Below are 20,699 nucleotides of genomic sequence, written 5' to 3'. Positions count from 1 at the left end.
ACATCCCGAAAATCCATCCATTCGGATTCTATCGAGGCATTGGCCCTCCCATGCCCATGTCATGATATTTACGAATATCGTATCGGATAGTGGGTGTATGTAGCAACTTCCGACACACGGGCTAAGGCACAACATCGGCACACCCATGTCAGCCGGTACTGTCCTTGAAAAACTCATTTCAAAGGAAGTCGCCTGAGACACTCGTCTCGACACACTCGCCCTTGTTGTGACATACATATGTGCCACATGGTAGTTCGTTAAGGCCACAGGCCTAGGGGGGTGGAGAGCTGACACCATGGTACCCCATGTAGTACATTTTGAGTCATTTTCAATCCATCAGGCATAGACATGATCTCGGCGAACGGTCATACGGTGCCATGGAGCGTTCGCCTAGTGCTCAATTGACACCAATTTTGGCGAGCATTCATATTTCATATGGACGAACATAACTCCAGAATCACATGCCCAAATTCTTGTCTATTCGATGTCTCTATCTTGCTTATGCCTCGACTAGTTTTCAATGCCCACTTTGTGTGGTGTTCACCATCCTCCTCGGTTGCTTCATGGCACTCGAGGGTCACCGCTTCTCTTGTCTCAACGTGAGGGTCACAACCTACTCTCTTCATAGTTAGGTTGTGACACCCAGCATCCTCGCTGGCACACCGCTCAGTGCCCACCCTCCTTCGGGGCTCAGCGTCCTCGCTGGCACTCGTTCCCCTCTTCAATTGATGTGAGATCTCACAATCCACCCCTTTCTGGGCCCAACATCCTCGCTAGCACTTGTTTCTCTCTTCAATTGATGTGGGACCTCACAATCCACCTCACTTCGGGTATCCTCGCTGGCACACTGCTCGGTGTCTGGCTTTGATGCCAGACATCAAGAGGTATGCCAACAATGTCGCTGGCCTCAAGGGGAGTGGATTGTGAGATCCACATCGGTTGTTGATGGGAACGAAGTATTCCTTATAAGAGTGGGAAACCTCTCCCTAACAAACTCGTTTTAAAACTGTGAGACTGACGACGTTACTTAAAGGGTTTTGCTAACGATGAGTTTGGGCTGTTACAAGTGGTATTAGAGCCAGACATTGAGCAACGTGCTAGCGAGGATGCTACCTCCCAAGGTGGGTGAATTGTGAAATCCCACATCAGTTGGAGAGAAAAACGAAACATTCCTTATAAGGGCGTGAAAACCTTTATCTAGGGATGAATTGTGAGATCTCACTTCTCCTAAAGAAAGTAACAAAGTATTCCTTATAAAAATGTGGAAACCTCTCCTTAACAGACGCGTTTTACAATCGTGAGGCAAAGCAGATAATACTCTACTACCGATATTGTGGCGGTCTTAATAAATAATTTGTATGACAGCTATACATAACAAACTAATGTGGACAATATCCGCTAGCAATGGGTTTGAGCTATTACAAATATTGTAGTAGTATCATTGAATAATTTTTACACGATACAATCTTTAAAGGTTCGAAATTATAGCTACAAATCATTTATTGATGTTAGTAAGACATACTTCATCGTGAATACAACTCAAACATAGATATTTCATTAACTGTGATCCACAGAAGTTGGGGAGGAGAACGAAACACTCTTACCTCTTCCTAGTAGACGTGTTTTAAAGCCTTGAGGGAAAGTCCGAAAGAAAAAACCCCGAAGATAATATCTACTAGCGGTAGACTTGAATCGTTACATGAATAACTGACTGGACCTTGTGGTTCGATTACGGTCTACTACAATACCACCATCTTTACTGTGCATGACTGACGCTGGTTCTCTGGGCAATGGCAAGGTTGTAGAATAACTATTGAGCATTAGAGCAATGGATATCATTGAAGGCCTACGGCTAGGATCCTCCTGAACGCATAGCAAAGCAATATGGATGCATATAAGCACTTCATTTCTTGAGTAATTATCTCAAGAATTGGGTCCAATAGTTCTAAGGATGTTCCATTCTTCCATAGTTTCTTGCCTATGAGTTTATGAATTATTCGATCATTAAGAGTAAGAATCGTTCACTTACATAGGTCAACATGTTTTCGGCAAGATTCCACAAACAAAAGGTGTTATTTTTCTTGCCACTTATAATTTCAAAGACTAAGACTCCAAAGCCATACACGTCACATTTCAAAGAGAAGTTTCTGTGCATTGCATACTCAGGAGACATGTAACCGTTGAAACATGAAAATGGTCAACAACGACAATTGTACAAAAATGACTTTATGAATCATAAAAGTCAACTTACTATGTACCAACAATTCTTGCCATACCAAAATCCGAAACTTTTGGATTCATATTCTCATGTAACAAAATGTTACTTGCTTTCAGATCACGATGAATAATTCGAAGACAAGAATCTTCGTGCAGATATAAGATTCTTCGAACGATGCCATTGATAATTGTATATCGTTTGGACCAATCCAGCTGTTTTTGTCGAATGGGATCTACAAGTTTTGGAGAATCAAGTTAAAAATATAGGAAATGAATGGGGAAAACAAAAGATTATGAAGGAAGAACAAATCAAATAGGAAATGAATGTGTGTTTCATGTTAGGAATCACGACTCTCCATAATGGTATGATATTGTCCATTTTGAGCATAGGCTCTCATGGCTTTGCTTTGGGTTTCCCCGAGAGGTCTCGTCCCTACAATCCTCAACATTCCTCTCCTCAAACAAAGTATACCATAGAGTCTCCCCTTAATCGAGACTCGACTCCTTTATCTAGAGCCCTCGAACAAAGTACACTCTTTATTTAATTCATGAAGATTCTATTGACATGACTAAACCAAGGACATGACTGTAATATATGTTAGAAATCACAACTTTTCATAATGATATGATATTGTTCACTTTGAGCATAAGCTCTCGGTTTTACTTTGGGCTTCCTCAAAAAATCTCATACCAATGGAGATGTATTCCATACATGTAAACATGATCCTTCCCTGAATTAGCCAATGTGGGACTCCCTCCCAACAATCCTCAACATTTCGTTCTCCTTCCCAATCGATGTGGGATCTCACAATCCACCACTCCCTTCGGGGTCAACGTTCTTACTGGCGTTCTTTTCTCCGATTGATGTAGAATCTCATAATCTTCCCTCTTCGACGCCCGGTGTTATTGTTGGCAAGAGTTACTTTCTCCAATCAATGTGGTACTCCACCAAAACCACCCTTTCGAGGCTCAACGTCTTTGTTTGTACATCGCCCATCGCTAGCAGATATTATCTTTAAAACGTCAAGTTTTCTTTTCGGGTTTCTCTTCAAAGTTTTTAAAACGTGTATGTTAAAGGTTTCCACACCCTTATAATAAAGTCTTTCGTTCTCCTCCCAACCGATGTGGGATCTCACATTTTCGTTCACAAGTATGAGTAGTTGCGTACCTTGTAGACTGCACCAAATCCGCCCTCACCGAGCTTGTTTTCCTCTGAGAAATTGCTACAAATTTGCAGAAAACCAAATCTAGTATGTATGATAAAGGAAGAACAAATACCACTGTCTTCCTTTACATCAGTGTATTTCTTCTTTGCTGTTCGTCGCAGGAAATAGCAGCTCAGAGCAAACAGCAATATGGAGACAGTAACTGTAATTGGAACCACAATGGCCACACTTATCATCGTTGAGGATCTACTTTCCCCTGTTCAACAAATTCTATACTTTCAGCTCTTTTTTTTTCCCTTCACAAAACGGGTGTAACGGAAGCTAAAACGACGATTACCCGGCGACGGAGGAGGAGGAGACGGTGGCGGAGGAATAGACGGCGGCGGTGGAGGAGTAGGCAGCAGAAGCAGAGGAGTAGGCAGCTGAGGCGGAGGAGACGGTAGAAGAGGCAGAGGAGGAGGCAGCTGTCAGTTAAGGAGGGATTTATTGAATGGTTGATGAAAAGATTAATATAGAATAGAAAGAGATATATAGAAAATCTCAATCCCGTAACAAGCAAACAAATTAAATCAAAACAAAATCTAATTGTAAATCAAATAAAAACTAAATCTCGAAGGACTGTTTGCGCTGCGGGTCAACACATGGCAAGCCAAGAGTGGGCACGTGTGCAGGCGTCTCGAGTCGAGAGGCGGTTCAGGTCAGCTCGTGGGTCGCATCGAGTTAAGGTGCTGCAGACTGAGCTACTACTGCAATGACGGTCGCTGTACCTTTGGGTGTCTGGCTATAGCCTAGAGAATCTAGTCCGACTAGTAGGCCCAGGGTGTCTGTGAGCCTACCTGGTAGGCCCATACTTGCACGTGTAGGTTGTGTATAGAGAAGTACTATGTATCCAATGTGCCTAGATTAGAGGTCTCTTAAAAGAATACGGTTTTAAATGATAGGTCTCATTTATTTTGCAAGTCTATGACATCGTTTTATGACATTGTTTTAATTGAATGTTTCTGCATACAAAGGTTATGTCATGCATATGATAACGACTCTATTTTAGTAGAAAAATCACTGTCGTTACAATTACAATAAAGATTTTCACAAATGCTCCAAAATAATTTCTCACTAAATTGTACTTACAAATCACTACATTGAACTATTCATATGGCTGAGAGCCTTTATAGTTGAGGCACAACGAGACACTGGCTCTCTAATTACCCGAACAACCTAAAACGGTCTACTTCTATCCATTTAAATAGGATAACCCTAGAGCTTTGTTGGCTTCTAGTACCAGCATCATAGCCTTATACCTCAAGCCCTAGCACCTTGGCTTCTCGAGTTCTTAGCTCAACTTCATTTCTCTTGTTCCCACCATTTGCCCATCAGGACCAATATGAACACAATCTTCCAAAACCAACCCTCGATGCTTTGTCTTGAACCACATAATCTTATATCCAACACTCGTCACTAACCCAACTCTCAAATCCACCTTCCCACACAACCCATTCACACCCAACTCAACCTCATGCACATCAATTCTCTTGCTTTCCAAATAAAATCCCGACATCGAGCTCGACCCGACACTCTCGTTCTTGCAACGTACCGTTACATTAAGCTCATCGAAGAAGACACCAACCATTTTGTTGGGGTTTGAGATCGTCACATTCAATGCTAAGGAAGAGCTAGCGCTACCGTTTTGATATGGCTTCAAATCCATATTGGAGATGATGAAGATAGGCTTCTTGGGGATTAGGCTCGCCCATATGGCTAAAGAGGCTAACCCTAGAATTATTAGAACTTGTAGGAACCATAAGTATATAGTAAACTCGCATTTGGAGGCGTTTTTGGCAGCCATTTTGGAGAGAAGGGTAAGGATTATGATGGTATTATATAGAAAGCTTGCAATTTCTTTGTGAAGAAGAAAGGTAAGCCATTTTGGTGTCGTGTTTGAGTTGGTTGGAAAGAGGAGCTTTTAGCTACTTTTGTTTGCTTTATCCGTTTGTTCGTAGGAACATGATTTGTGGGTGTTGTGTTTTTTTAATTTTTACATAACATATGCACTTCATCTATGACATTTAAAGGGGACTTCTTAGGTGTAAAGTTTTAGCTTTTGCGTCATTGATCATATTGGAAAAGCTTGAGGTGGGATTGCTTGCTTCAAACTACTAACAACGTTCTTACTTGACTTGTTACAAAAACATTTTAATTGTATTTAATTGTCGAGGACGAAAGATGCTTTAATCTATTTATCTCGTTTAATTAGGTTCTGGATCATAATTTAGATAGTAGGGGTTCTACCCATCTCAATTGATCAGTTTTTGGTTAGTAATCTCGTACTTTCGACCGACTCACTTAGGGGTTCTACCCATCTCAATTGATCAGTTTTTGGTTAGTAATCTCGTACTTTCGACCGACTCACTGATTATAGATTACTTTCGACCGACTCACTGATTATCTAGTGTGTTAGAGTAACAGCTGAATTCCACAGCGAGTAGATAATGTCTTCTTTGGGCTTTCCCTTCCGAGCTTCCTCTCAAGATTTTTAAAACGTGTTGGCTAGGGAGAGGTTTCACACCCTTATAAATAATGTTTTGTTTCTCTCTCCAACCGACGTGGGATCTCACAATCTACCCACTTTGGAGCCCAGCATCGTTGTTAGTACTCGTTCCCCTCTTCAATCGATGTGAGACCCCCCCCCCCCCCCCCCNGCCCCCCCCCCCCCACCCAATCCACTCCCTTTGGGGCTTAACGTCCTCGCTGGCACACTGTCTAGTGTACCTCCTTCTATGCTCAGCCTCCTCACTGGCACATTGCCCGATGTGGTATCTCAGTTAAGTTTCGCCATAAACAAGCAAGACGAGGTTGCCCCTCCCTATCAATCTCATCATATCTACGCATTTGACGAGAGAAAAAAGAATGTGTAGAAGTTCGTTTTTTTTTTTTTGTCGGGTAAAAAGAAGGTTAATTTACAATTTTAATCCTCAAACATTTAATTTTTTGGTAATTCATTTATGGTCAGTTTCACATCACAAACTCATAAGTGAAACCCTAATCCGGTCCAATAGTTTCATCGATTTTCCTTCGACTTTATTTGGAGTAGTAAAAATATAAAATTACAATTCGATTTGCGAATGAAAATCATAAAATTATTGAACGTTTAAAAATTCTCAAACACACCAACCAATAATTAATCCAACAAATTTNNAATCCCAAACTCAAATCCAAAAATTTAAAAAAAAAAAAAAAAAAAAAAAAAAAAACATTGAAGTGTTAGGTCAATTAATAGTAAATATGTTATGAAAATCAGGTAAAGTAAACCGGGCATCTCACATCCCTGGCAGAAGGCAAAATCATCCCATCAGGGCCCACCGACACGTCACAATTAGCATGCATACCGTGGCGCTTACTATCCCACGTGGATATCCTAAACCGGATAGTGGACGTAATCTCCAACCGGAAAGCCACGGTCCCTTTCGACCGGTCATTATTAAATTCCATCCACCGTTCATTATTAATATTCAACGTCGCGCCACTCAGCACCGCCGCCAACACCTTAGTAGTCTTCGGCCCCTCATAATACGAATCCAGCAACGGCGTCGACCCAATTTTCTGGTCTCTATAATAAACCGAACCGGTAATCGAACCGTAGTAGATCCCAATATTCAAATTCGAATTTCGAGCCGTGACGTTGAACGCAATCTGGGCATTCTCGAACCCGGTCTCCAAACCCAAACCGGGAACCGAAAAGTCGTGGATAAAAAACCTGGGCCGGTGGGGTCGTAAACTGAGCCAGAGAATAAACGTAATGATGCCCACAATCAGCAACAAGCTTAAGAAGATGGCGCATATGAGCTTGGACAAGCGGGTGGTGAGGCTCTCCTTGACACGGTGAACGTAGTAGCGCGCTGTGTGGTGGCGCTTGATTGGGCGCCGTTCGGGCGTGTTGGTGTGGTGCACTGGCAATTGGCTGGGGCTCTGCATTTTTTAGGATCAAAGGGTGGAAATTGGGTTGATGGGGATGAACAGAATCACTTCTGTGGGGGAGTTTTGGTGTATATATATATATATCATGTAAAGGGAATATGAATATCTTGGTTGGGAGATTTTTGAAGAGGAAAGAAAAGAATAAAAAGGTGGGATTGTTTTGGTTAGTTGAGTGGGAACGATGAAGCAATCGATTTATTCTCGTGTTTGATTTCAAAAAAGTTGGTGCTTTAAGATCGAGTTTGTGAGAATTAGAATCTCCGACCTTAAATCTGGGATGTGTGTAAAAGCCCAAGCGTTCAAGCCCACCGCCCGTAGATGTTGGGAGGATTCTAGCTCTGTTTAGGATGTCTATAACAGCCCAAGTTCACTGTTACCAAATGTTTGAGATGTGCTCAAGCTCACCGCTGCGGTAGATATTGTCCTCTTTGGGCTTTCACTTTTGGATTTTGGCTCAAAGTTTTTAAAGGGCGTTTGCTAGGAGAGATTTCTAAATGTCTAAATTAATTGATGCATTTTTTAGTATAATTAAAGATCCAGGTGTATAAAGTGAGATGAGTCACTTTTGTCTCACTTTTTTCGAAGATTTTCATGTATTTTCATGTATTTGACTAACTCAATCTACAAAAATTTTCATGTATTTGAATCCAACCCAACTCAAACCGGTCGAGTTGAGTTGGGTTGATCGAGGTTTCTAAGCCAAGTTCATGAACCATAAGAAACAAACTTCATTTGAAAAATCAAATGGTTATCAAACATAGTCTAAATGATTATTAAACGCTATTTATAAACTGAAATTGAATTTAAACAAATATAAGTTCTATATTATAACTAATAAGATTACTGACGTTAAAGTATATTCAAATTGTTCGTCATACAGTTAACTTGAACCACTCAAACATTGAATTATTAATGGTCCCAAAATCAATTCAATTCACATTATCCAAATGACTCAAAAAGTCAAACCCATAGCAATGATTAATGTTATAAATCTCTAACTTAAGAAATTGATTGAATAATCAATTTAAAGTTAAAAGGAAATTAGGGAATACGACGTCGTATCATCCCAATACAAGAGAAAAGGCTAATGAATCTCCATGACATGCGGCTTGATTTCCTACGTTCTCATCCATCATGTGCCCTCCCATGATCCTATAAATGACTTTTTCGCTTTTTTTTTTTCACCATCTCTTCTGAAACGGGGAATAAAACATTCTTTAGTAAACGCGTTTTAAAACTAAGGCTAACGACGATATGTAACGGGCTAAAGCGAACAATATCTACTAACAGTGGCCTCAGGCTATGTCATATGATATCAAAGTCAAACATCGAGCGATATGCCAACTAAGACACTCGATTCAACTTAATCCATGAACACTCATAATTCCTTTCGTTTGTTTGTTTGTTTGTTTGAACTTTTCGTTGCTCAACTCCACTGCTAGCGTCTACTATGGAGAGAGTCCAACCTTACTTTGATTAATGTCTCACATCATTCACTGATTGACTCTAATATCATTTGTAACAGCTCAGGCTCAACGCTAACTTATATTATTCTTTTTCGACTTTCCCATCCGAACTTCCCCTTAAAGTTTTGAAACACATCTACTAGAAAGAGGTATTCAAAATGTCAAAAATTTCAATCTCCTGCTTACACATTAAATTGAAAAAAAAAAAAAAAAAGCAGAGAGAAAACCATTAATTTTTCTTTTTTTAATTACCTTCCAATATCGACGAGTATCAAATTCTATACATCGTGCTATCACTCTAGTATACCTGACACATTACTTTCACTTATCTTAATTAATTTTTATTACGTTTAGTTTTAAATATGAATATAACTAAACCTCATGCCTAATTAACTAATTTTTTTTTTCTTAATTGTGTTATTTAATATAATTATTCAAAGTCAAAACCAATTGCCAATTTTCTAATTCAATTGCAATTAAAGCAATCTCTCTTGAGGAAGCTTAGCAAAAAAAGTCAAACTCTATACCGATTGGACATCCAAGGGTTGACCCTTTTGATTATATACATAATATATTATTCAATCATTATTAAATAATATTAATAGAATATTAAATTTATACCAAATAAAATATTGTGTTTTGATGAAGCATACAAAACTAATTTAATAATAATTTTTTAATTCTAATAATAATGTAGCAAATTTTAAATATTTGTGAATAATTAAGTTATTCTTTATATATATATATATATATGTATAATTATTTCGCATTTGTTGTTAAAAATAATAAATTTGATTAATTATTGGAGTCATCATTAGAAGATAATCGAGTTTGTTAGATGTAACGAATCGATCTTTTGATGGGAACGTTTAAGTCCTTGACTTTTTAATGCGAACGTTTAAATCTAGTGACTCGTAAAGCTCGATTAAAGTAACCCAAAAAAGCTAGTAACTCGTAAACCTCGTTTAATATAACCCAGCTTTCGTTCTCTCGTTTTTTTGAAACCAACATTTTTTATGTTATTTTATCGACAATAAGCTCTATATATCTATTACGGATTTTTACTTCTCGAGATTGATAAACTTAACGGATACGACTTTTCTACACACCGATAATATATATACACATGTCAACCACACATGTCTCTTTCTTTTTATATATATAATTGGATGCAAGCCATTATTCAACTTAATTGAATAATGATTATTACCAATAATCAACCATTTAATCTCGTTTGATATTAATTAATCTCTCTTCGTCTATAAATATGAACAAATCAGTTCTCAAATCCAGCAGTTTCTGATAATTTTTCAACCAAATTCTGCAGTTCCAGGTTGGTTACTCTGTTTCTGTCTCTGTTCTTGTTTGATATTCAGCCATTCTTGTTTCTACCCACAAACTGATACCCTGTTTTGAAATACCCAGCTGCGGAATTCTTCACGAAGAACAGAGCCTCTTTTTATCGCCCAATTCGTTTTCTTTCCCGAGAAAGTGATGGAAAATCCCAAATTGGTGAGGGTTCTTTAGCTTTGATTTTGATATCTTTCTCCTTTCATTGACTTTGCTCTGTTTTTTTCTCTGTTTTGCTTTCAATTTCGTGACAGAATTCGGCTTCTTTCCCCAGAAAATTTAAGTTTTCTTTGCAATTTTGATGAACTTTTTCGATTTCTGAAGAGGATTTTGATTCCCGGAAATGAATTAAAGTTGCAGAGTAATCTATCTCGAAAAGGGTCTCAGCGTGGCGGCGATATGATGATTGCTACCAGTTCCGCTCCTATGGCGGAAAAATTAGCGACGGTGGCGGAGGTGGCATTGGCAGTTGGGTCTGCAAAAGACCATCTGGGTATTCAACAATTTCATCATCAAATCACTATAACCACCGGCAGCACGGCGGCGCCGGATGAACAAGCTCTGTTTAGAAGAAACAGTTTCCGGAGGTCTTCTTCTTCCTGGTTTTTGGATCCCAAGAAAGTTCTTCTCTTCTTTGCCACTGTGTAAGTTAAAATCTCCTCTTCAATTACAAACCCATGTCGTCCAAATTCAGGCTGTTAATGGTGTTCGTTCTGTTGCAGGTCATGTATAGGAAGTATGGTGCTGATATGCTTCACTCTGGCCATCGGAAAACCCAACGCCGGCGAACTGGGATTCCATTAACGGCGAGGAAACCAAGAACTGCCATGGCAACACGATTAAAAATGTTTGTACCAAGCGATAGAAATAACGAGAAAGACAAAAGGGCAGCTTCAAAGTAAAGAGGCACATACAGCGACACCAGGAAGAAAGTGACTAAGGGAATCTTTCTCGACCACCTCGTATCTTTGAACCGATAACTATGTTTCAGCTAATCGAGCTTTTTCGTCCCTCCAAAAGGGTATTACAAAAAAAAAAAATCATATCAACATCGAAAAAAGTGTGAATAAAAATGTTCCGTTTAAATTATCACATGATATTCCAATTTATTTTAGAGCTTTGTTTATTATGAGATGATTACAAATTTTGGGATGATAATTTATAGTGTTTATTTAATGTATTTTAAGGAATTTATTTTAAGATTTAAATTAGTTTGCAATTTTATATAGTTTAGATTGCATGTTTAAAATCATTTAGGTTTCTTTTTGTGAAATAATTTGAGTCCCACGGACCTGATTCATTATAAAAAAAAAATATTCATTCATTGTCTATTAACTACTAGCCATCAGTTTAGTTATAGCATTTGTTTCACGAGCTAATTGTATTCCATCTTCAAGCAACATTTTGGAAAAAAAAAGTCGAGCTCGACCAAAATTTATCCTATAAAATAATTCACTTGTTTGATATAAGATTCTAATACTAATATATATACATATATATACCTACCCAAGCGTCGCAAGAACTGAGGCTAGAACCGTTGTTATGTCTCTTTTGCTTGCTTGTATAACGTCTCTTTCAAAGATCTCTCTCTACCCTCGTTTTCTAAAACCTTCTCTTAAAACCGAGGCTAGAGGCTGAGCATACGTCGCTTGGTCGTAAGCGACGCAAGAACGAATTGGCTTAGCTCACTTGTCGTTGGAAAGTGAGTGCCGCACAATTGCAAGTCCGCTGCCATAAAAAATGCAATTGTGACAATATATATATATATATATATATATATATATATATATATATATATATGTATATGTATATGTATAAAAGGGTAAATTTGTCATTGAAAGATGCTCTTACTCTAAGATTCAAATATATGGACAAATACAACCTGTGATATCAGAGTCATGATTTTGACTGAAAATGACGATGTCGAGAAATTAAGTATTTTAAAAACGTGTGATATCTCTTAACCATTTTAAAAAAAATTAAGTTGTCTTAGTCGAGAAATTATATTCCCATTTTTTTAGGTTAGAATTCAAAATTTTGATATTTTGATTAATGACAACAGTTAGTAAATTATGTTCGCTTTTAACTATTATTTTTATTTTGTTAGTAAGTGGACGAACCTTTTAAAACAATAAAATATATCATAATTATTGAATTATACTCGAAATTTTTTTAGTTAAAATTTTTATTTTTTTTTTCGATAATATATTTTAATTTATTGAATTATACTCCGTGGTAAATATATATATATATATATATATATATTGAATGGTGGATGAATTAAGAGAAATTAAATTAAAAGTAAAAAATATTTAATCTAATTAAATGATATTAATAAATGTTCCAAACCCTAATTTTGGGCATGGTGCGTGGAATGTCTTCTTAGATCCTATTTTCCCCAGCCATACAGGAGACCAGATATAATAATGAATGGAAAAGTATGCAAATCGGACGGTTCAAAACGATGGGTTCCAATCCAACGGACCTCCCGTTGCGATGAGCAAATTTGCGCCAGCCTTTGTCCCTCGATCTGAAATTTAATGCTTGAATCATCTTCTATCACAGATCAGTTGACATTTCTTTTCTGTAACAGGAAGCTCATTCTGTAATTTTCAACGGAAACTCGACAATTTCAATTGCGCCAAATCCCTAGCTCGAATTCGGAGCGGAATTGCAATCGAAACTTGCAGCTTAGACGGCTGGAGATTATGGCGCCACCGGCAACGACACGGTGGCGCGCAATCGTATCAATTATGGTGATATTGCTGTTGATCTCACCGTCGATGGCCATCTACTGCGACGAAGACGATTGTTACGATCTCCTCGGGTATGTTGGGGTTCATTTTGATTGTTGTTGCGACAATACCTAATTTTGGTTTTTCTAATCAATTCGATTTTCTACTGGTTTTATCAGAGTATCGCAGAGTGCTACCCAATCGGAGATCAAGAAAGCTTACTACAAACTGTCATTGAAACAGTCTGTATTTTATCTTCTTCTATTCCATTTTTTGTTTTTTTTTTTATTGTGATTCATTGTCACTCCATTTTAATTTCTATTTTTGGTGTTCGATGAAGCCATCCAGATAAGAACCCGGATCCGGAATCGAAGAAGCAATTTGTTAAGATTGCTAATGCTTACGAGGTACAAAAACATCAAGTTTCTCGATGCTGTTTTCTTAGCCATGCATTTGTTATTACTTATTGTTGTTTCATTCCTTAATATGTGAACTTATCTATGAATTGCAGATTTTGAAAGATGAATCGACGAGAGAGCAATATGATTATGCAATCGCTCATCCGGAAGAGGTAGTCCATTGCCTTTGCTTTATAATATTGGTTTCACTATCAATCTTTTCATATCTTATGAAACTAAATGCCGGTTAAGACCTATGATTATATACCCTGCCATTGCCATTATAGTTGGTTTTGTGGGTTTTTTTTATCTGGCTTAGGCTTCCACTGGAAGTGGCAGTGCGCTTCTAATTTGCTTTGTTAAGCTTCTAATGTGATACCTATTTAACTGGTGTAAAGGGATTGAATTGCATTTCCTAGTACAATTCGGTCGCCCGGAGGCTGGTTGAAACAAAAATGTTAAGTCAAACGTTTGCCATTTGAATATTAGGAAGATAATGCTGAAAAATGAACAAGATAATTATATGAGGATTACAAATAGATTGTTTGACAGTTTTATAAATGAACTGCAGATCTTCTCTTTTAACCTAGATTTATAGAAACAGTCCACTTTTTATGAAAATCGTCCCATAAAGAGACCTAAAACAATGTTAAATTTGCAGCAGTGATGGACTGCCAAAAGTTCTCCTTTAGGATGGATGACATCTTTGTTTTGAAAATGTTTGTCTTTGGGCTGCTGTTGCAAATAAAGATTGGGTTATTGATGACTTTAACAAATGCGGCTGTACCATCTTGTTTTCAATAGAAAATCAGAAACTCAAGCAAAGAACAAATAATGATTGTGTCATTATTTTACCAATTAGACGATGGACGGTGGCTGTGTTTTAATTGACTAAACTGTGATGTCTTCATTTTTTAGGTATTTTACAACACAGCTCGGTACTATCATGCGTATTATGGTCATAAGACGGTAAGAACTTTTTTACTTGTCTCATTATACATAATATGTGGTTTATAACTAGGTTAAGTATTTGAATCAGTAGTTATTTATTGATTTTCTCCTCTCATTTTAGGATGCCCGTGCTGTGCTGGTTGGCCTTCTCCTGATTTTATCTGGATTTCAGTATTTGAATCAGTGGACAAGATATCATCAGGTACTAGTACCTCTTAAGTTATTTGACCTTGAAAAAGTATGATGATAGGTTAAATTGTTTGATGGATGGTCTGATTAAAATTTTCAGAAGACATGAATTTTAGATGCTGATATCATTCCTGGTTCTGTCTGAAAGTGAAGCATTTGCTATTGATTCTCAGGCTGTTCTATTTTTGAGTCATATGACAAGGGCATTTTTGTCCAAATATTTTTCAATTTGAGAAATTTGTATATTAAGGTTCACATTTTGTTATCCAAATCTGCAGATAGATGTAGATTTCATTCTACTGAATCATTTACTTCATGCTATAGGCTATTGACATGGTCAAGAAAACCCCTGCTTACAAAAATAAATTACGGGCTCTTGAACTTGAACGAAGTGGAGGAGCAACAAACAAGAAGAAAGGTCACAAGCAGTTGGATAAGTAAGGAGTTGTTGGTTAATTACTAGAATTATTGTTCTTCTGTTCAGATTTCCCAATCCTGTTATTACACATAAATTTATCGTTAAATTACAAAATTAGTCTTTGAACTTCGAGGCTTGTGTTTAGTCGATCAATTAACTTTTACAAATTTTGAATTTGTCAAGGAACTATTAAACACAAAATTGTAAGTTTAGAGACTATTAGACACTTTTAAAAGTTCAGGGACCAAATAGATACAATTTTCAAGTCTTAGCGCGACTACACTTGTAATATAACCTAAATTTACAAATTTTGAATTTGTAAGGATCTATTATCAACTGTTTATTGTCTGTGTTCTTTCCATTATTTCTCATATTGGATTCTCAATCTAACATATCTTTATTTTATTTTTTGTCTGTGTCAGAAAAGTGGATGAAGATCTTGGCAAAGAACTGGAATTGCAAATAAAAGGAGCAGAGAAACCATCTATATGGGAAATACTTGCGATTCGTTTCATTCTTCTACCTTACACCATTGGCAAGGTTAGGTTTTGTGCTTGCAAGTTTTGGAAATTTTTAAGGAAACCTTTTTGTGCTTACCGAGCGGGGCTTTATCCATTTATCTCGTATACCGAGCGGGGCTTTATTCATTTAGCTCATATACCGAGTGGGGATTAACTCTTTTTTCCTTGATCCAGTTATCATTGTGGACTGGTTGTTGGTTTTGGAGATACAAGGTTAAAAAAATACCTTACTCTTGGGAAGATGCGGCTTACCTGACGCAAAGATCACTTAGAATCCCTATTGATGCCTGGAAAAACAGCGGTGAGCAATTAACTCTTTATTTATCCCATTATTCGTTTCCTTCACCCTTCACTGCTCAATCCCTTTGTTACGCATAAACATCTATGAAGTTCCACATTAACGATGGTAGAATTCCCATATTTGTTCAAAGGAATGGTTAGCCATTTTGTTTCTTGCTCTCTCAACCTTCCAGAATGCCTAATCTATTCTTGCTTGAATTCTGCAAATCAGATGAATCAACAAAAGAAGACCTCATCCGGCGATGTTTATGGAAGAAATCCAACTTGGAGAGCTACATGTCGGAAATTCGAAAAGAATCGAAACGCCGGAGATAGGTCCTATAAGGATTGCCCCACAACCCTGCAACATTTTTTGGTAAAACTCAATTCAACCAAAAGAGTTCATTCACCTTGTTTTACCATGCATGCTAGCCAATTAGTTAGATTTTACAGCAAACCATACCATAGCGATCAAATTACTGCCTTATAAGCTGATGAGACTATTTAATACCAGTTGAGCCTCCTCACTGTGATTGTCTGAAAAATACAAAATTTTGGATTGACCCCTGCGCAAATACTTTCTTTTAAATATGGATCAATCGTATGTCTCTGGATATCAACCAGGAACCACCTTTTGTTTTAAAGTTACTACTCTGCATTGAAAGTTCTGTATGCATTTTCTTATTTTATGGGCTGAACATCCACGGCTGATAATTTATTTTCCTTAAACACACACCCTCTCTCAGATTAGTTCGACGTCAAATAATATATTTTCATTTTTTTAGTTCATATGAAGATTTGTATCTCTAACTTTTACGTGGGAATATTGGGTGTTAAGCAGTTGAACGGTGTTTAGAACGACGTTAGACTTTGAATAGTAAATCGTGACTAGAATAAAATTCTAGGGTTTGGCTTACTTCTAGTTCAACCCTTTAATTTTCATATCATATTTAATAGAAAATAGATGACATGTAAAAATTGATTTTATTTATTGATTTATTTATTATTATTTTTTTTTAAGGATCGGGAAAGTTGTAGTTATAAAAATTATTATTTTTCCCTAAAAAGTATCTTTTAGAAAAAAATTTCAAAACTAAAATAAATAATTTGTGTATTTACAGATTAAGAGATATAAATATAAAAATATAGAGTCCAAAATATAAACCATTTCATTGTACATATATACACGATCACTTTCGTTGTGTCATAAATAATTAGGAAATTTAACTAAATAATAAATATTTAATTAAAAAGTTAATGAACTCGACTAAAATAATTTTTTTTAAAAGTCAAAATATTCCCATAGTATTAGAAAATAAAAATAAACATAACTGAATGAAGCATGCCTAGAAAAAAAAAATTTAAAATATAAATACTAAATTAAAATATCTCAAATTGAGTAGTTGAACTTAAAAGAAAAAGTAAAATAAAATTATATGGAATAAAATAAAAACCTGTCTAAATACATTGAACAATAATAAACGCTAACCGTTTTTGCCTCTCTTTGTAGCTTCGTCGGACCTCGGGTGACCAATCGAACGCAACTCATACGAACTACAAGTTTGTTCACCCACAAACAGCGCCCATGTGTGTATGTTCAGTCGTCTACGACTCTAGTCGACTTCACTCTATAGTAGTTTAAGTCATTTAATTCGACCTTGCATCTACTCTAGGCTAAGGTAGTTGCATTTCGGTCATCATCTTGGTTCCCAACAACATAACTCATGCATCAAGATGTCATTCCATGTCTTAGGACAGGTCGACCATCTTGACTTACTTGAACATGTCTATCAAGATCAATCCATGTGTCATTCATTTCATTGTGACATCCCAAACATCCATTAATCATGTCATTCATACTTATCAAGGCCATCCAAAACTATTTTTGAAAGACCCATTTCAAAGAAAGTTGCCCAAGACACTCGTCCACTCTGCGACACACGTATGTGCCACAGGGTAACCTGCTTAGGCCACATGGCCCCGGAGAAGAAGAGAGCTAATACCATGCCTCTCCTATAGTATATTTTGAGTCATTTCTAATCTTTCTGAAGTAGACGTTATTTTGACAAGTACTCATCTCATATTTATACTACCAAGCGTTGTAGGCATCCAATTGACACAATTTTTGATGATTTTCATCTTTTATATAAATGAACTTAACTCTAGAACTGCCTCCTGAAACTCATATAGAAATCTCGACTTCTGAAGTTATGACTCAGGGATCTACTATATCCTCTTTCGAGATTGTCTTCGACGCTCGTGGTTCTTTCCGACCTTCTTAATTTTTCAATTTGACTTTAATGTATATTCTAAGTGTGTTAGATGATGCATCGTCCTCTTTTCGCATCACAACACGTATGGGCCCCGGAAACATAATTTAAAAGTCTCCCCAAGTCTATCTTGAGAGTGGGGTCACAGCCCATCTAGAGAGAAGAAATAGTAGATTCAACGCAAAGACGCGCAACGTCTAGAATTTTCTTGAGAACCACTAGAACCTAACTCCGTTATAACGACGTTAGTTGTTGTTTTGCGTGCTATTATTGAGTCGGCTTATTGCTTTGGATTTTGGTCCACAGATTCCATTTCTGCCTTCGCCTGCAAGTAACGGCGAATGACAGATAATAAATGCTTACGTGGCGGAAATGTGTGGATAATTCATCGCCTGCCATGACCTAATTCTCCTTGTAATTTCCTATAAATTCACCCTCCCGGCTTGGGTTTCTCCGCAATTGAATCTCTCTTCTTTCATCGATCAATCTACAGCGAATTCTTCAAGGTATAGTTCCGCCTTTTCTTTTTCGCTTTGATTCTGTTCATCTGTTTCGTAAGATGGAATTTGTAGAGTTCTGGATCGGTGTTTTCTTTTTCCCCTTTTGTTGTGGAAAATTTTGAATCGTTTATTCTTCTGGGAGATCTGATGCTTTGTGGTTGGATCCGCTTCGATCGTTTGAAGTTTTATGATATGTATTCGGTTTGTAGTGTGTTTTGTGAGAGATTGGCTTGAAACATTGGGATTTTACTGATTTTATCGAAGTGAAATTTAGAATTTAGGTTTTTGACTTGTTCGTGTTATCGTTTTGTTTAGAAATTGTCCTGATTTCTGTGTGTTTCGTTCTGTATAGATGCAAATCTTCGTCAAGACACTCACAGGCAAGACCATCACCCTTGAGGTGGAGTCTTCCGACACCATCGACAACGTTAAGGCCAAAATCCAGGATAAGGAAGGTATCCCTCCGGATCAGCAACGTTTGATCTTCGCCGGGAAACAACTTGAGGATGGCCGAACTCTTGCCGACTACAATATCCAAAAGGAATCGACTCTCCACCTCGTGCTTCGGCTGCGTGGTGGCATGCAAATCTTCGTCAAGACGCTTACAGGAAAGACAATCACCCTCGAGGTGGAGTCTTCCGACACCATCGACAACGTCAAGGCCAAGATTCAGGACAAAGAAGGAATCCCTCCGGATCAGCAACGTTTGATCTTCGCCGGGAAACAACTTGAGGACGGCCGAACTCTTGCCGACTACAACATCCAGAAGGAATCAACTCTCCACCTCGTGCTTCGGCTCCGTGGTGGCATGCAAATCTTCGTCAAGACCCTTACAGGAAAGACCATCACCCTCGAGGTGGAGTCTTCCGACACCATCGACAACGTCAAGGCCAAGATTCAGGACAAAGAAGGAATCCCTCCGGACCAGCAACGTTTGATCTTCGCCGGGAAACAACTTGAGGACGGCCGAACTCTTGCCGACTACAACATCCAGAAGGAATCAACTCTCCACCTCGTGCTTCGGCTCCGTGGTGGCATGCAAATCTTCGTCAAGACCCTTACAGGAAAGACCATCACCCTCGAGGTGGAGTCTTCTGACACTATCGATAACGTTAAGGCCAAGATCCAGGACAAGGAAGGTATCCCTCCAGACCAGCAGAGGTTGATTTTCGCTGGAAAGCAGTTGGAAGATGGGCGAACCCTTGCTGACTACAACATCCAGAAGGAATCCACTCTTCATCTTGTCCTCCGTCTCCGTGGTGGAATGCAGATTTTTGTCAAAACTCTCACCGGTAAGACCATCACTCTGGAGGTTGAGTCTTCAGACACCATCGACAATGTGAAGGCCAAGATTCAGGACAAGGAAGGTATCCCTCCAGATCAACAGAGGCTGATCTTCGCTGGGAAACAATTGGAGGATGGCCGAACTCTTGCTGACTACAACATTCAGAAGGAGTCGACTCTCCATCTTGTCTTGCGTCTCCGTGGTGGTATGCAGATCTTCGTGAAGACTTTGACTGGGAAGACCATCACCCTGGAGGTCGAGAGCTCTGATACCATTGACAACGTGAAGGCCAAAATTCAAGACAAGGAGGGCATCCCCCCAGACCAGCAGAGGTTGATTTTTGCTGGAAAACAACTCGAGGATGGAAGGACTCTAGCTGATTATAACATCCAGAAGGAGTCCACCCTTCACCTTGTCCTTCGTTTGAGGGGAGGTATGCAGATCTTTGTGAAGACCATCACTTTTGGAGGTGGAGAGCTCCGACACAATTGACAATGTGAAGGCGAAAATCCAGGACAAGGAGGGAATTCCTCCAGACCAGCAGAGGTTGATCTTTGCTGTTTAGCAGCTGGAGGATGGCAGGACTCTGGCTGATTACAACATCCAGAAGGAGTCCACCCTTCTCCTTGTCCTTCGTCTCCGTGGTGGTTTCTAAATTGTTCTTCTGAAAATGGATTAGCTCTGCATGCGTGGTGGGGTGGCCTTGTTGCGGCCATTTGTTATTTTCTTCTGTTCTCTACTTCTGGTGTTATGTTTTTAAATGCTCCCTGATGGTTACAGTATGGGGAGAATACTAATATTAGATGTGTCATATTTCAAATAAAAATTTCGTTTCTTGTTTAAGAATTGTGTCCAGACTTCTCTTATCCAGATTCTTGTTGTCATTGGGGATGATGATGACTAATCATGGTTGAAGTTATGTCCTTTTTGGATAATTCTTTAGTCATGATAGGATGAACACAAACCCCTGGTCGTTCAGAGA

General features: G+C 38.1%; 4 protein-coding genes across 5 annotated transcripts; 3 read left to right on the top strand and 1 right to left on the bottom strand.

Annotated features, from left to right (window-relative positions):
- Nucleotides 1-6,412: 6,412 nt before the first annotated feature.
- On the bottom strand, nt 6,413-7,399 carry LOC111490050 (NDR1/HIN1-like protein 26). Its single transcript, XM_023138496.1, has one exon. It carries the CDS (start codon nt 7,350-7,352, stop codon nt 6,675-6,677), a length of 678 nt encoding a protein of 225 aa, XP_022994264.1. The 5' UTR covers nt 7,353-7,399; the 3' UTR covers nt 6,413-6,674.
- Nucleotides 7,400-10,049: 2,650 nt separating this feature from the next.
- LOC111489966 lies at nt 10,050-11,260 on the top strand. 2 transcript variants are annotated; one of them, XM_023138372.1, is made up of 4 exons: nt 10,050-10,154; nt 10,247-10,333; nt 10,532-10,815; nt 10,894-11,260. In XM_023138372.1, exons 2-4 carry the CDS (start codon nt 10,316-10,318, stop codon nt 10,973-10,975), a joined length of 384 nt encoding a protein of 127 aa, XP_022994140.1. In that variant the 5' UTR covers nt 10,050-10,154; nt 10,247-10,315; the 3' UTR covers nt 10,976-11,260. The 2 variants fall into 2 exon arrangements, with proteins under 2 accessions (XP_022994140.1, XP_022994139.1); XM_023138371.1 differs by having other exon boundaries at nt 10,526-10,815.
- A 1,364-nt stretch (nt 11,261-12,624) lies between these two features.
- Nucleotides 12,625-16,380, top strand: LOC111489965 (chaperone protein dnaJ 50-like). Its single transcript, XM_023138369.1, has 10 exons — nt 12,625-12,998; nt 13,086-13,148; nt 13,247-13,313; nt 13,418-13,477; nt 14,223-14,273; nt 14,377-14,457; nt 14,769-14,881; nt 15,285-15,402; nt 15,558-15,684; nt 15,895-16,380. Exons 1-10 carry the CDS (start codon nt 12,880-12,882, stop codon nt 15,996-15,998), a joined length of 903 nt encoding a protein of 300 aa, XP_022994137.1. The 5' UTR covers nt 12,625-12,879; the 3' UTR covers nt 15,999-16,380.
- Nucleotides 16,381-18,315: 1,935 nt separating this feature from the next.
- On the top strand, nt 18,316-20,560 carry LOC111489964 (polyubiquitin-like). Its single transcript, XM_023138368.1, is given in 3 exon segments — nt 18,316-18,438; nt 18,785-20,178; nt 20,180-20,560. Coding segments are annotated over 2 exon segments (1,497 nt in total). The 5' UTR covers nt 18,316-18,438; the 3' UTR covers nt 20,283-20,560.
- Nucleotides 20,561-20,699: the final 139 nt, after the last annotated feature.

The sequence above is a fragment of the Cucurbita maxima genome, unplaced genomic scaffold (assembly GCF_002738345.1).
Source record: "Cucurbita maxima cultivar Rimu unplaced genomic scaffold, Cmax_1.0 Cma_Scf00015, whole genome shotgun sequence".
Classification (NCBI taxonomy): Eukaryota; Viridiplantae; Streptophyta; class Magnoliopsida; order Cucurbitales; family Cucurbitaceae; genus Cucurbita; species Cucurbita maxima.
The sequence above is the reverse complement of the archived record's forward strand: the minus strand, read 5'-3'. Positions and strand labels throughout refer to the sequence as shown.

Bases quoted from the DNA above. Each gene is read 5' to 3' on its own strand.
- LOC111489966 (XM_023138371.1), top strand. The intron at 10,816-10,893 runs GTAAGTTAAAAT...GTTCTGTTGCAG, and splicing joins CTTCTCTTCTTTGCCACTGT to GTCATGTATAGGAAGTATGG.
- LOC111489965 (XM_023138369.1), top strand. From the start codon at position 12,880: ATGGCGCCACCGGCAACGACACGGTGGCGCGCAATCGTATCAATTATG. The intron at 14,458-14,768 runs GTACTAGTACCT...TTCATGCTATAG, and splicing joins AGTGGACAAGATATCATCAG to GCTATTGACATGGTCAAGAA. The intron at 15,403-15,557 runs GTTAGGTTTTGT...TCCTTGATCCAG, and splicing joins TACCTTACACCATTGGCAAG to TTATCATTGTGGACTGGTTG.
- LOC111490050 (XM_023138496.1), bottom strand. From the start codon at position 7,352: ATGCAGAGCCCCAGCCAATTGCCAGTGCACCACACCAACACGCCCGAA.